We start from the raw sequence: 14,156 nt of genomic DNA, 5'->3' as shown, positions 1-14,156 counted from the left end.
TATTTTTTCTTTTTCTGATACTCAACAAAAATTTCAGATTCTGCATCTATAAGCGCTTCCCCCTTTTGCTCTTTATTTAAAATTTACCACAATCTCTGATCAAAAAAAGTTTTGTATAATTTAAATACGAATATTCTGTCGCATAGTGTCATTTAGTTCGGAGAGGTAGGCACTCCACTTTTTACATAGTGGACTTCTGGTGGGCTTGTTAACGGATAGGCAAATGACAACTGCAAATCACCCGTTGACAGTCAAGAATTTAATGGAGGCTAGCGCTAGGGGCGGTAGCACCACCAGCACTATTATCAACACTAATGTTAACACTGATTTCATAGATAATAGCGATACCGATGTTGAGGAAGGTCTGAGGCTCGGCCGTTGTGTGGATCAGTGTCACACACCGCTGATTTACCTGGGAACAAGGGATGCATCTGTGGACTCTGTTGACAGTAACTCCACAATGTCTACAATAAAGCTTCCGGGGTCTGAGGAAGTATCGAGAGGGATGTTGGAAGCACCACCAAACCTCGTGAGGAAGAAATCAGGAGAGTTGGTGAAATCTTCTATGAAGTTAAATGGTTTACCTAGACTGATTTCAACTTCTCAAATATCGAGCGGTAAATCCGTTCGTTTTGCCTCTAGGTTGACAAATGTGAAAATGTTTGATGGAAGAGAGCTGCCTTCAGTTGTATCTACAAATGAGAATACCCCAGTCCATTCTCCACAAAATGTCGATGACGATTATTTTGGCTCCAAGGGGTACTTTCATTGGGGATGGGATGACGATGAAATAAGCGATATAACTTCTGACACTTCGTCGGATGATGAAAACATCTTAAATGGTCCCCCAAGAGTAAAATACGACATTGCGTACACGGATTTGAAGCCTGCTAAGAATATATACGACAAGCAAGATCTTGCTTGTTATTTGCAGTCAGTGAAATTGACATCAGACAGAACCACTTTAACAGGTTTAATAATGGTCAAAAATCTAGCTTTTGAAAAGCACCTCTCTATCAAATTGTCACCAGACAACTGGAATTCGTGTCTTATACTTAATAACGTAAATTATTCGAAGTCATTTGCGTCTATAGGTTTTGACCAATTCAAGTTTCAGATACCGTTAACAAATATGCCTAGATCGATTAACCTCGAAATAGTCATTAAATATGAGGTACTTGGTTCAACATTTTGGGATAATAATAAGGGGCACAATTACCACATTAATTTAAAACCTTTTGTTGAATCTAGCAACACTATTAAAAATTACAATTATGACTTCAAGAGTTTGGCTCCAGAATGTGATGAACTTGTCAATAAGTTGCTTAAATTTAAATATGAAGATGATCTAAGTATCAAACATGACTTGTATAATGATGATGATCTCAATCCAAAGCAAATTCTCAACAACAATCCAACAAAAAACAAATCGGAATTTCATAATAGATACAATATAAATGATGAATTGGACAAACCAAGATCTTATCCTCCGATTGATCCTACTATAGAAAACAAAATTAGGCAGGTAAGGCCTGCATTGAAATCTTCATTTTCAACTTCCGATATATTAAATGTTAAGCCTACGAGATATTCGCAATCTTTCAAGTCAAAGCAGAAGATTAATCAAAGTACTACTTCGGTGAATGATACTCAATTCAATTCAAAGTCTTATTCTGATTTATTACAAGCATACTGTTTTTATAACGGAGACAATAATGAGAATAGTGACAGGACAGCGGCTCCAGCCACATTTACGAATCCTTCTTATATAAGTTCACCAGCGTCAACTTTCAATTCATTGAGCGATTCAATCCATTTGTGATATATTCAGGTGATGGTGTTTTTTTTTTTTAATTTTATTTTAATAATCCAACTTTATTTCAACCTTAAATGCATATATAAAAGTATGACCGATGGACAGAAAGTTTTCTTTGTCTTATACTATGTTGACTTATCATCTACAAAAGTTGAGCATCTCACAACTTCAATAGAGTTTCATTTTATATGTGTTGGATTATAATTATTAAGACTTGTTTATTGCAAGTTTTGCATATTATTACTCAGAGGCGAATTATGAACATATACTCTATAGATAGTTTTTATAAGTAATTAAATAAACTAATATTTTTTATTGGAAAGTTCACTCTAAGAGCCATGGTCGAGAGCTCCAAAAATCATCTTTTATAATATCAACGTGATGAAATGCTATGTTTGCTCTTTTCCGTTTTTTTTCAATACGTTGCCGTTGCCTAGCCGAATTGTCACTCTCAAGCTCTGGCTTCCATGATTCATACTCTCTTACAATTATTGTACCTTTTTTGAAGATGTCTGGTTCATCGTTATAATTAATTCCAAAGTCCTTGAATAAAATTTCATTTTTATCACTTGAAACTGTCCCCATTAGCTTGTTCTCCGCTTCTTTAGGTGTCAAGTTTGCCTTTTCAACCATTGACCAAAACGTTGTATTATACAAATTATTTATATGACAGTCCACTTGTCGCCAACTAAAATAGTCTCGAACATGTTTTGCAGAAGGGTATACCACTGCTCTCGAGTCAAACATTGGTAGATTCTCTGGCCACAATGCTTTTTCAGGAAATTCCTGATTCCACTCATAATAATAATGAGATGTTATCGCAGAAGCGAATGTTGACACAAGTTTCATTTCTCTTCTTTCAAATAAATTACAATTTCTCCTTAGTAAGAAAGAGTACTCATCAGAGTCTCCATATGCAAGCAAAATATCAGGGAACTGTCTCACAACTTTCTCGCTAGCACGATTCATCACATTGAGTGCTCTTATATCGTTCGGCTTCTGGAAGTTGTATTTTTCACTGAACTTGTGAAATCCCTTCCCATCCACCCTGATGACGATAAATGTATCAGGTAATAAGTAGTTCTCTTTCTCAAACTCTTTCACATATTCAAACCTTGAATGAGCCATGTCTCAGACCTTATGGAGATACTATTATGGTATTGCAGTGTTACTTTTTGATGTAACTCTGATGAAGAAAAGTTTGCATCACGTGAGCTCATCTTGAGTTTTAAATTTTCTTCAACTTTTTTCTATCTCTATCTCCATACAAAGACGAAACACCAAAGAAAGAAAAGAACGTCGAAAGGATGGTTGTTGAATTCAAAACTCTCGAACGAGAAAGGAGATTTCAAAATCCACCTAAGGATAAGAGTGCCTATCCTCTTCTAGCTGAAGCAGTCTCTCCGCACTTAGGATCTTTCAATGCGTTAATGGAAGGTCCTGATGGTGGTCTTTTAAACTTGGCAGCCAAAGACATTGGGACGAAGACAATCTTTGATTCGGAAGACTCTGAGAGATTAGGCAATAAGTTGAAAATTTGGGTTGATTCTGTTCAATTAGCAAAACCATCTGTTCCACCCAATGACAAGTTATCTGTAAACAGACGTACTTACCCTTCAGAATGCAGAGAAAGAATGATTACTTATAGATCACGGCTTATGCTTAAGGTATGCTGGAGCGTCAATGACGGAGAGGAAGTATCTGAGATAAGAGAAGCAGGACAGGTACCAATCATGTTGAAATCAAATAGATGTCATCTTGAGAAATTATCTCCGAATGAGTTAGTAGAAAAAAAGGAAGAATCCGATGAGCTTGGGGGTTATTTTATAGTTAATGGTATCGAAAAGTTGATAAGGATGTTGATTGTACAACGTCGTAATCATGCGATGGCTATCATTAGGCCATCATTTGGAAATAGAGGGGCTTCATATACGAAATTCGGTATTCAAATAAGATGTGTCAGGCCCGACCAGTCTTCTCAAACTAATGTATTACATTATTTGAGTGATGGGAATGTAACTTTCAGGTTTTCCTGGAGGAAAAATGAATACCTTGTCCCTGTCATGATGATATTGAAGGCTCTTATGGAAACCAGCGATCGTGAAATCTTTGATGGAATTGTCGGTGCTGATGTCTCAAATTCTTTTTTGACTGATCGTTTAGAATTGCTCCTTAGGACCTACAAAAAATATAATTTATACTCAAGGAAAGAAACCTTAGCTTACTTAGGCGACAAATTTAGGGTTGTTTTCGGGGCGACTCCTGATGTATCCGATATTGAAGTTGGTGAGGAATTTTTGAGAAAGATCGTTTTGGTTCATTTAGGTAAGAATTCGGACAAGTTTAGAATGCTACTTTTTATGATTAGGAAGCTCTATTCATTGGTGGCTGGGGATTGCGCTCCAGATAACCCTGATGCTACACAATATCAAGAAATACTCTTGGGTGGCTTCCTATATGGCATGATTATCAAAGAAAAGATGGAAGAATATCTACAAAATATCAGAATACAAATTCAGACAGATATAAATCGTGGTATGGCTGTGAATTTCAATGATAGAAAATATATGTCAAGAGTTTTCATGAGAATCAACGAAAATATTGGTCAAAAGCTTCAATACTTTTTATCGACTGGTAATTTGGTCTCTCAATCTGGCCTTGATTTACAGCAAGTGTCTGGTTATACCGTGGTGGCTGAGAAAATTAACTTTTACAGATTTATATCTCATTTCAGAATGGTACATAGAGGATCTTTCTTTGCAGAATTGAAAACGACGACTGTCAGGAAGCTATTGCCAGAATCATGGGGATTCTTGTGTCCCGTACATACTCCTGATGGATCCCCTTGTGGATTATTGAACCACTTGGCCCATAAGTGCAAAATTGCCACAGTATCTGCAGATGTATCCAAGGTTCCCTCTCTATTAGCAAAATTAGGAGTTTCTCCCCCTCATTCTTTCGCTGCGGGCCCTAACGTATGTTGCGTTCAATTAGATGGAAACGTTGTTGGGTGGACCACGCACGAAAGAGGCAAAATCATCGCAGATACCATGAGGTATTGGAAAGTCGAAGGTAATCATGGTTTACCGTTGGATTTAGAAATTGGATACGTTCCTCCTTCAAACAAGGGACAATACCCAGGATTGTATTTGTTTGGCGGTCATTCCAGGATGATGCGTCCCGTAAAATATTTACCGCTGGGGAAAACTGATATTGTTGGGCCCTTTGAACAGGTGTACATGAATGTTGCAGTTACTCCCTCAGAGATTGAAGAATTTCACACTCATGTCGAATTTTATCCAACAAACATGTTATCTATATTAGCAAATTTGACTCCATTTTCTGATTTTAATCAGTCACCTCGTAACATGTACCAGTGTCAAATGGGTAAGCAAACAATGGGAACGCCTGGTGTTGCCTTGTGTCATCGTTCTGATAATAAATTGTATCGCTTGCAGACGGGCCAAACTCCAATAGTTAAAGCATCCTTATACGATGATTATGGTATGGATAATTTTCCAAATGGAATGAATGCGGTGGTTGCAGTTATATCATATACAGGTTATGATATGGATGATGCTATGATTATAAATAAATCTGCTGATGAGCGTGGGTTTGGCTATGGTACCGTTTACAAGGTAGAGAAGGTCGATTTATCTCAATCAAGACGTAGAGGAGACCCAATAACGCAACACTTTGGTTTTGGTCAAGATGAATGGCCAGAAACATGGCGAGAGAAACTTGATACAGACGGGTTTCCACTAATCGGTGTGAGAATGGAAGAGGGTGACCCGATTGTGGCATACTTTGATGATACTTTAGGGAAGACTAAAGTAAAAACCTATCATTCAAGTGAACCAGCATATATTGATGAAGTTAAACTTCTTGGTGACGACAGTGGCGACGGGGAAGGACAACAAATCACAATAAAATACAGAATCGCCAGAAAACCCCTAATTGGTGATAAGTTTTCTTCAAGACATGGACAAAAAGGAGTTTGTTCAAGAAAATGGCCCCAAATTGACATGCCATTCTCTGAAAGTGGAATCCAGCCTGATGTTATCATTAACCCCCATGCTTTCCCCTCGCGGATGACGATAGGTATGTTTGTTGAATCATTGGCTGGCAAGGCAGGTGCTTTACACGGAATAGCTCAAGATTCTACTCCATGGATATTTAGCGAAAATGACACACCTGCGGATTTCTTTGGAGATCAACTTAGAAAGGCTGGTTATAATTATCATGGTAACGAACCCATGTATTCTGGAGTTACTGGAGAAGAATTGAGAGCCGATATATACATTGGATGTGTTTATTATCAGAGATTGCGCCATATGGTTAACGACAAGTTTCAAGTGAGATCTACCGGGCCTGTAAACTCACTAACTATGCAACCTGTAAAAGGTCGTAAGAGATCTGGTGGAATTCGTGTAGGTGAGATGGAAAGAGATGCTTTGATTGGGCATGGAACAGCTTTCCTTTTGCAAGACAGACTTCTAAATTGTTCAGATTATACTCAAACATCAATATGCCGTTCTTGTGGATCACTTTTGAATACGCAAACCTCCGTTCCAAGAATTGGTACGGCAGCTACCACTAGATGTCGGAGATGCTCTACAAAACTTGAATCTCATAGTAGGCAAGGAGAATACGTAGATGAATCAGAGATATGGGAGGACGGACAAGGTAAGAAGTTTTGTGGTGGAAACAATACTACAACGGTTGCAATCCCCTTCGTTTTGAAGTATTTGGATTCTGAGTTTGCTGCCATGGGTATTAAGATGAGGTACAATGTTACCCCCGCATAGTTTGTTTTTTTTTGTAGTAGAAGTTTGATAAAACTGGTCATATTATAGCATTTTTATCGCATCTAAATACATATAATAGATGATTATAAATTAATTGATTTATTCTGTTCTATACTTAATTATAACCTTAGCAGGTTTAGAATTTGCAAGAATATATTTTGCATTCAAAAGGTCGCTTTCGTCCACTCTCTTAATAGCCTCTTGCTCATTTACAACAATTCCCGACTGTACATGTCGTTTAATGATTCTATCTCTAACAACACTTAACGGTGTATCCATGAACCAACTGTCATCTGCGTGAATCGAGATTTCATTCCAATTTTCGTCATTGAGTAAAACGTAATTACCTTCGATTACTATAATATTTGTATCCCCCGTAATAATGATTTTGCCTTCAGAGGGATCTTTAAGTTCATGACTGAAAGAGGGAGCTGCTATCGTTTTATCAAGATAAGCCGGATCGTCCAATTTTTTCACTAACTCCAAAAAAGCTAATGAATTAAAAGTGAATGGTGCTCCTCTTTTAAATATAGCTTCTTCAGAATTAGGAAGTTCCTTCAATTCATGTCTATAAAGATGAAACCCGTCTTGGGGAAGCACGACAGCAGATACATGCTTGTTAAGTTCATTAACAACATAAGAAGACAAGGTAGATTTTCCTGAACCCGGGACCCCAGCTAGACAAATTAATACTCTTGAATTGGGTTGTGCTTTCAATTTCGAGTTGTATATTTTCAAAGTTCTATCAACTAGTTCTCCGATTTGATCAGAATATAAAGTTATTTGCTCTACCATCTATTGATTCGTGAGATTCAATATTGAATGAATGAAAGCAATAGGTAGTAAGCTTAATAATAATGCTCGAACTCCCCGATATCTGGTACCCGTCTTCATTTAAATCGATCTGCCCTCCAAACTTCATTTATGGACTCCGAATTAATAAGGAAACGAATTCGTACTGCTTTTATATTACAAACTTTAGTGATGCTTGGGTCGAGGCTACTTCGGAAGAAGACTTACTAGAGAAGGCGGGATCACTTGGTTATGAGGACTTAGATGATGATGCGTTAAAGAACTTGTTGGAAACGTTAGGTGAAGGAAGCTGCGACAATACTAAAGGCAAAGCTTTGAATTTTACCACTCTAAGCTTATCAAGAGAGGATATTATAATCAGCTTGTCTTTCAAGGAACTCCTATGGAACTTTAAGCTAAAGAAGCAACTGCAAGAGTATTTGACGGAGCTTCTATCTGCTCTCAACTTCCAACAATTCCGAAACCACAATTATTTGCAGCATGATATAAATTACTTGAAAAAATTAATAAAGCTGAAAGATTTATACATGAGTTACTTGACTGAGAATCTTAAACTAAGCCATGGAAATGAAATAATAAAGAGGTATAGCAAGAACAATAGATCAGAATATGCAGCATTAAAAGAGTTCAACGATTCAGAATGGGCAAAGACTACAGAAAATCGGTACTTTGAGGAATTGAAAGTAATAGAGAATGCTGATGCATCGTTTGAAGATAGACAATGGAAGCAGCTTGAGGAAGCATTAGTGTTAGAAAAGTCTTGGAAATTTTCCAATGGTTTGGAGTTAGGTGAAACAAAATCTAAAGATGTTGCTCCGATTCAAGTAAGAAAAAAGATAGATGTTTCTCCTAGAAGAAAAAAGCCTAAAAGAATCGGAGTTCTTAGAAATAGACGCTAGACCCTCAATTAGCTGTTCAAACCTATTATTTTTGTTACAGGTCTTATCTATTTTTTATTTAAATTTCTCTATTAATTTATGCCATCTTTTTACAAGGAGATTTAGTGCATTATTTTGTTCCTCATTCATTTCGACCAGATACAATACTTTCAAGGACCTCGACCAAAATTCAACGAACTCTCGAAGCTCTTGAATATTTTTGGGTACCGAGAAAAAAATAGGGAGTTTGGTAGTAGTCTTGGCATTACCTCGTTCTTCAAAGGGCTTGAAATTATCAAAGCTTCGTGAAAAATATGTTAAGAAAACGGGAAACCAAAACCTTATCAAGGTTTCCGAGCAATCTCTTAAACTTCTCAAATAGGTTTTGTCATAATCCTTTAAAAGGTCTATATCATCCCCATATGTCAGCATCATGCAACGGTGAATGATGGACACGGTGATGGATTGAATTTCTTCAAAAATTGAATTCGTAACCTCTTCAAAGTTGCTCGAGGAATTTGTGCTTGAGGTATTAAGTGATGTGTCCTTTATATTGGTTGTATTGTAAGCGGGCGTGAAATGATCATCGATATTCACTTTCTTATTTCTTCTAAGATTTTCAGAATATATAGCATTGGCGATTATATCAGCACTCATATTTTTGCGATAACTGACAGTCAAGATTCCGTTAGTAAGAGCTTTCATGCATAAGTTTTTGTCATTGGAGAGAAGAACGACTAATCTATCAGAATATTTCTCCTTGAAATACAAACAGCAATCCAATATAGCATCGTCTTGAATTGTAGTCTTGTCAAGTCGTTGTTTCATCTGCTGACCAATAACAGACTCACTGTTGTTTGCCAAAGCTGCATATATCCAGTCATTAGCCCACCGAGCAAGATGGTTTACAGACTCACCAGTTACATTTTCACCACTATCGTTTGAATTTCTTGTTGACTTCTTGAGCCCATCGAGTTCTTTCATGACAGCAATAGGAATCACCAATTTTAGTGCAAATTCATTAGCTCTTCTTTTGAGCTCATCTAGTATTCTAAGATGTGATAATATAAAATTTGTGTCGATCACTAAATATGATACATTGTTTTCATTTAGTTGGTTGTCATCTGATTCAACTTCCATATCAATGAGACTCCCTTCATCAAGCTCTCCATTATTTCTGCTAGTAGACACATAGCTAGATATCATTTCAACTTGGCGATCATCGTCTATTGGGACCATTTCTACATCCTCTTGAAAATTATCATGCGACTTTTCATTTTGAACTGCCTCGTCTACTTTATCATTTAATGTCTTGTAAATATATTCAACCGGCTTCCTTGGTCTATGATGCCCTACAGTTATTACCTTTCTCTGATCAGAGCTGCTTAAGCTTTCAGGAGCGTATTTGGACGGTAATGACATACTCTGAGTGTTATCATATTTCAGCTCACTGGATACATCTACTAAATTATACGGAATGTGTAGTGTATATAAAATGCGAAGCTATTATTTCGTTCTATTGATGCCTGTTTTGTCAATCAGTGTCTATAAAAGTTCCAAAATAAACTCGAACACACTAACAGATAAATTCATAAAGATGATAATTATTATCATCCAGGTAATCCTATTTGTGTTCAGTTCATTCATGCTGTCACTTATGACGTCCAGGAACTCCAAGAAAACTTTACATCTATCATTTAATACTTGGACTCTTTGATCAATTTCCAAATACTCTCGAACTGCGGTATACAATGGATGAAGAGCGGGCTCAAAGGACCAAAAAAAATCCGGCGTATCCAAAATTGAGCTAGATAAATTTACATCAACTCGTAACTTGAATAATTTTCCGGATTTCTTTATAAGCTGGTGCCTTTTCAAGCCCAACTTACCGGTTAATGCTAATTTCTTCGGAAGCTTTGAAATCAGCTGTAAGATATTAACCATTCTACTCTCAAACAAACTAAGCTTTGTCAGTTGTGCTATTGCATGTGACATTGTAAGTTTGATGAGGTGGTCACCAGATCTTAATGTTATCATGTCGTTATAAATTCGAGGCCTGTAGATATCACTGTCATATTCAAAATGGAATTCTTCTGTTTCAATATCTTGCTCATCAATTGGATTTATCAATAAAGGTTCAGGGTCATGCGAAGCAAAGGCCAAGTCTGCTAGAATATTCTTCTCATGTATTTCAGAAAAATTCCAAAATACAACAACACCATATTTAAAAATAAACATTTCTGCGTGATGCTTAGAGAGCTCCGACAGAGATTCATTTCCATGAGTCTTTAGAGAATCTTTGATTTGGTCTTTTTTTATCTTAAGTTCGTCTTTAGGTGTTTCTAATGTAGACTTTGTCTCTTGAGATGTATGCTCACCATTGCTTTCTAAATTCAGCTCTGTTCCACCTCTTCGAGCAATGGGAGGAGCAAAAAACTGAGGTTCGGAGGGATCGAAAGGAGAATTATTATCGAAATTTTCTAGCTCTGGGTCCATGGAATAATTATTTGCATCTTCAGGTGTTTCAAATCCAGAATAATATTCGTACAAATGATCAGCTTGCTCACTTTTGTTTATCATCTTTTCCATATAACGTTTATTTGGAAGCAGCTTTGCAGAATTATTAGACTTGATTCGATAACCATCTGCCCCTGGAAGCAATGGTAATGCATAAGGGATGTATAGCACTTCATCATAGACTCTGGGATTCACTTCGTGATTTTTCTTAAGAAACTCCGAAACAGCCTTTATATTGAATTGCTCGCATATGAAATAAGCTGTCATTCTACAAAATTCATATTCCCTTTCTTCTTTTGACATAAGCTCTGCCCTAGACCTTTGAATTTGAGATTGTAAATCGGGATTAAATGGAACAGCCTGAGATGAGTATTGAGGCGGTATATGAGGAACTGGTGACCCAAGTCTCTGATGCTGCTCTGGTATTAATACTAGCTTTTGTGATGTTTTTGATGTTCTGGAAGGTAATGGTTGCGACAAGTTGGGGATATTCCTTATATTCTTTCTCCAAAAGGGAGCTCCTGTCCCATTTATTCTACCTTCGGGCTCGATATTTGAACCGTTATATCCTTGAGCATCAGGTGGAGATCTTCTTCCAAACCGATTTAGCAATGGCGGTAACCTGCTCTGTCCTGATGGAATATCACTGGAGTTGCTGAGTAACTTATCAACCGATATGTCTGTATACTTATTAGACCTAGAGCCAAAACGCGCCTGAAAACTAGGTTGGCGGGAATGGTGTGTAGAACTCAGCAGCAGCTGTTGCTGCTTTTTAAATTTATGGCCAGCAAAAGGAGCCCTAGCACCCTTAGAACTGCTGCTTCTAGTATCAGTAACTAGAATCGATGGGGATCTTTTAGCAGTCGGCCTTTGCGAGAACTGCGGCTGAGGTGAGCTAGATCTCGACAGAGATGGTCCACCCATAACCACTTCGAATTCAGTAAGAATGTGGTGTTTTAGTATAAGTAAATTCAGAGCAGTAATACCTCTTGCGTATATTTAGTATGTATTTAGGAAAATCGGAGATGGGCACGTGAACTAGGAAACTTTTTTCTGTTCACCTTTTTTTTTCCTGCTGTCTTCTTTTCATCCACCTTCTGGTACTCGATTCATAGTATACTAAAGCCATGGCCTATAAGTTATCCATCGCATCAAAGTCTCCGACTCTTTGCTATCCTTCATTGATAGCAGCTAATTTTATCAACGATAAGGATTCCAGAACTATTAATATTGATTACGTAGATGACAAGACAGTCAGCTCTGAAAGAGAGGCGCCAATCAACTTGAAGACTCCACAAAATGAGGAAATTACAAATCAAAGTGATGCTTTAATACATCTCAGTAAAAACTTCCCTTCGATTCTTTCTGAATCTGACAAATCTGTCGAGTGGGTCACCTTTGGTTTGGAGAAACTTTATGTTAAAAATTTCAAGGAATTGTCTTCAGCTCTAGAAAAATTGGATGCTCACTTAAATTTTAGATCTTTTATTATCGGTTATGGTTATTCGTTAGCAGATATTACTATTTGGGGTGTCTTGAGAGCGAATGCTTTGATGGGTTCTATTATAAAAAATGAAGTTTATCCTAATGTCTCAAGGTGGTATAATTTCCTTGCGTTCGACAAAAGATTTGATGGCAGCGTAGATGTAATGAGTAAGACTATTATATCTCAGAGAAAATCTGCGGCCTCGTCTAAATCTGGTGGTAAAAAGACAGTTCATAAAGCTAATTTCGAAATTGACTTACCCCATGCAGAAATGGGTAAAGTTGTCACTCGTTTCCCACCTGAACCATCTGGATACTTACATATTGGACATGCTAAAGCTGCAATTTTGAATGAATATTTTGCACATGCTTACAAGGGTAAGTTAATAATCAGATTCGATGATACTAATCCTACTAAAGAAAAACTAGAATTTCAGGAGTCGATTCTCGCCGATTTAGCCCTTTTAGGCATAAAAGGTGATCTCATCACCTATTCATCTGATTACTTTGATCAAATGTATGATTTGGCAATTCAATTAATCAAAGAAGGTAAGGCTTATTGTGACGATACAGCTTCGGAGAAGATGAGGGCAGAAAGAATGGATGGTATTGCCTCTGAAAGGAGGGATAGATCGATCGAAGACAATTTACGTATTTTCACACAAGAAATGAAAAATGGTACCGACGAAGGCTTGAAGAATTGTTTGAGAGCCAAAATCGATTACAAGGCTTTGAATAAGGCCATGAGAGATCCTGTAATTTACAGATGCAATTTGACCCCACACCATCGTACTGGTAATAAATGGAAGATGTATCCGATCTATGACTTTTGCGTTCCTGTCGTCGATTCACTAGAAGGTGTCACTCATGCTTTAAGAACTATAGAATATAGAGACCGTAATCCTCAGTACGAATGGTTTTTGAATGCTTTAAATTTACGTAAAGTGTACATTTGGGATTTTGCAAGAGTGAATTTTGTTAGGACTCTATTATCGAAGAGAAAACTACAGTGGTTTGTGGATCAAGATCATGTTTCCAATTGGGATGATCCAAGGTTTCCTACCGTTAGGGGAGTTAGAAGAAGAGGTATGACGGTTGAAGGATTAAGGAATTTTGTTATTTCTCAAGGTCCCTCGAAGAATATTATTAATTTGGACTGGTCAATTATTTGGGCTCTTAATAAAAAAATAATAGATCCTGTTGCACCCAGGTTTACAGCTGTCGAAGTCGCAAATGCTGTTCCAGTTAGTATTGTTGGGGGTCCAGAGTCTCCTATTACGGAACAGAAACCAAAACATAAAAAGAACTTGGATGTTGGTGCTAAACCAGTGATTTATGCTAACAAAGTTTTAATCGATCAAAGTGATGCTGAAGGATTATCTGATAATGAAGAAATCACTTTGATGGACTGGGGTAATGCTATCATTACTGCTGTTAAAAGGGACGGAGACATCGTCAAAAGCGTTGATGCAAAGTTACATTTAGAGGGTGACTTCCGCAAGACATCAAAGAAAATTACTTGGTTGGCAGATACGAACGACAAGGTGGAGGCAGACTTAGTCGATTTTGATCATTTAATTACGAAGGATAAATTAGATGAAGGAGATAATTTTGAAGATTATCTCACTCCAGAAACTGAATTCCACACCAAAGTGTACGGTGATTTGAACGTTGGCAAGTTGAAGGAAGGAGATATTATTCAATTTGAAAGAAAAGGATACTATAGAGTAGACAAACCGTATGGAGAAGGCAAGGCGGCAGTGTTATTTTCAATCCCTGATGGTAAGACCGTTAGCAAATATGGCGCTAAGAAATAAATTGTTTGTGTATATGTATATA

At 37.2% G+C, this 14,156-nt stretch overlaps 8 protein-coding genes across 8 annotated transcripts; 4 read left to right on the top strand and 4 right to left on the bottom strand.

The window, feature by feature from the left end:
- Positions 1-223: 223 nt before the first annotated feature.
- On the top strand, positions 224-1,822 carry GAC1 (protein phosphatase regulator; the record flags this gene model as incomplete). The annotated part of the gene is made up of 1 exon (XM_062951567.1): positions 224-1,822. The coding sequence occupies one exon, from the start codon at positions 224-226 to the stop codon at positions 1,820-1,822; it is 1,599 nt and encodes a 532-aa protein (XP_062808556.1).
- A 318-nt stretch (positions 1,823-2,140) lies between these two features.
- On the bottom strand, positions 2,141-2,944 carry THG1 (tRNA guanylyltransferase; the record flags this gene model as incomplete). The annotated part of the gene is made up of 1 exon (XM_062951564.1): positions 2,141-2,944. One exon carries the CDS (start codon positions 2,942-2,944, stop codon positions 2,141-2,143), a length of 804 nt encoding a protein of 267 aa, XP_062808555.1.
- Positions 2,945-3,123: 179 nt separating this feature from the next.
- RPA135 (DNA-directed RNA polymerase I core subunit) lies at positions 3,124-6,624 on the top strand (the record flags this gene model as incomplete). Its single annotated transcript, XM_062951563.1, has 1 exon — positions 3,124-6,624. One exon carries the CDS (start codon positions 3,124-3,126, stop codon positions 6,622-6,624), a length of 3,501 nt encoding a protein of 1,166 aa, XP_062808554.1.
- Positions 6,625-6,723: 99 nt separating this feature from the next.
- On the bottom strand, positions 6,724-7,419 carry PRCAT00001749001 (uncharacterized protein; the record flags this gene model as incomplete). Its single annotated transcript, XM_062951562.1, has 1 exon — positions 6,724-7,419. One exon carries the CDS (start codon positions 7,417-7,419, stop codon positions 6,724-6,726), a length of 696 nt encoding a protein of 231 aa, XP_062808553.1.
- A 62-nt stretch (positions 7,420-7,481) lies between these two features.
- Positions 7,482-8,336, top strand: PRCAT00001748001 (uncharacterized protein; the record flags this gene model as incomplete). The annotated part of the gene is made up of 1 exon (XM_062951561.1): positions 7,482-8,336. The coding sequence occupies one exon, from the start codon at positions 7,482-7,484 to the stop codon at positions 8,334-8,336; it is 855 nt and encodes a 284-aa protein (XP_062808552.1).
- A 54-nt stretch (positions 8,337-8,390) lies between these two features.
- PRCAT00001747001 (mRNA-processing endoribonuclease) lies at positions 8,391-9,737 on the bottom strand (the record flags this gene model as incomplete). Its single annotated transcript, XM_062951560.1, has 1 exon — positions 8,391-9,737. The coding sequence occupies one exon, from the start codon at positions 9,735-9,737 to the stop codon at positions 8,391-8,393; it is 1,347 nt and encodes a 448-aa protein (XP_062808551.1).
- A 123-nt stretch (positions 9,738-9,860) lies between these two features.
- On the bottom strand, positions 9,861-11,756 carry PRCAT00001746001 (uncharacterized protein; the record flags this gene model as incomplete). Its single annotated transcript, XM_062951559.1, has 1 exon — positions 9,861-11,756. The coding sequence occupies one exon, from the start codon at positions 11,754-11,756 to the stop codon at positions 9,861-9,863; it is 1,896 nt and encodes a 631-aa protein (XP_062808550.1).
- Positions 11,757-11,959: 203 nt separating this feature from the next.
- On the top strand, positions 11,960-14,134 carry GUS1 (glutamate--tRNA ligase; the record flags this gene model as incomplete). Its single annotated transcript, XM_062951558.1, has 1 exon — positions 11,960-14,134. One exon carries the CDS (start codon positions 11,960-11,962, stop codon positions 14,132-14,134), a length of 2,175 nt encoding a protein of 724 aa, XP_062808549.1.
- Between the last annotated feature and the right edge of the window lie 22 nt (positions 14,135-14,156).

The sequence above is a fragment of the Priceomyces carsonii genome (genome assembly GCF_900007245.1).
Source record: "Priceomyces carsonii strain CBS4050 genome assembly, scaffold: Debaryomyces_carsonii_scaffold_2, whole genome shotgun sequence".
NCBI classification, from domain to species: Eukaryota; Fungi; Ascomycota; class Pichiomycetes; order Serinales; family Debaryomycetaceae; genus Priceomyces; species Priceomyces carsonii.
This window is presented reverse-complemented; position numbering and strand designations above follow the sequence as displayed.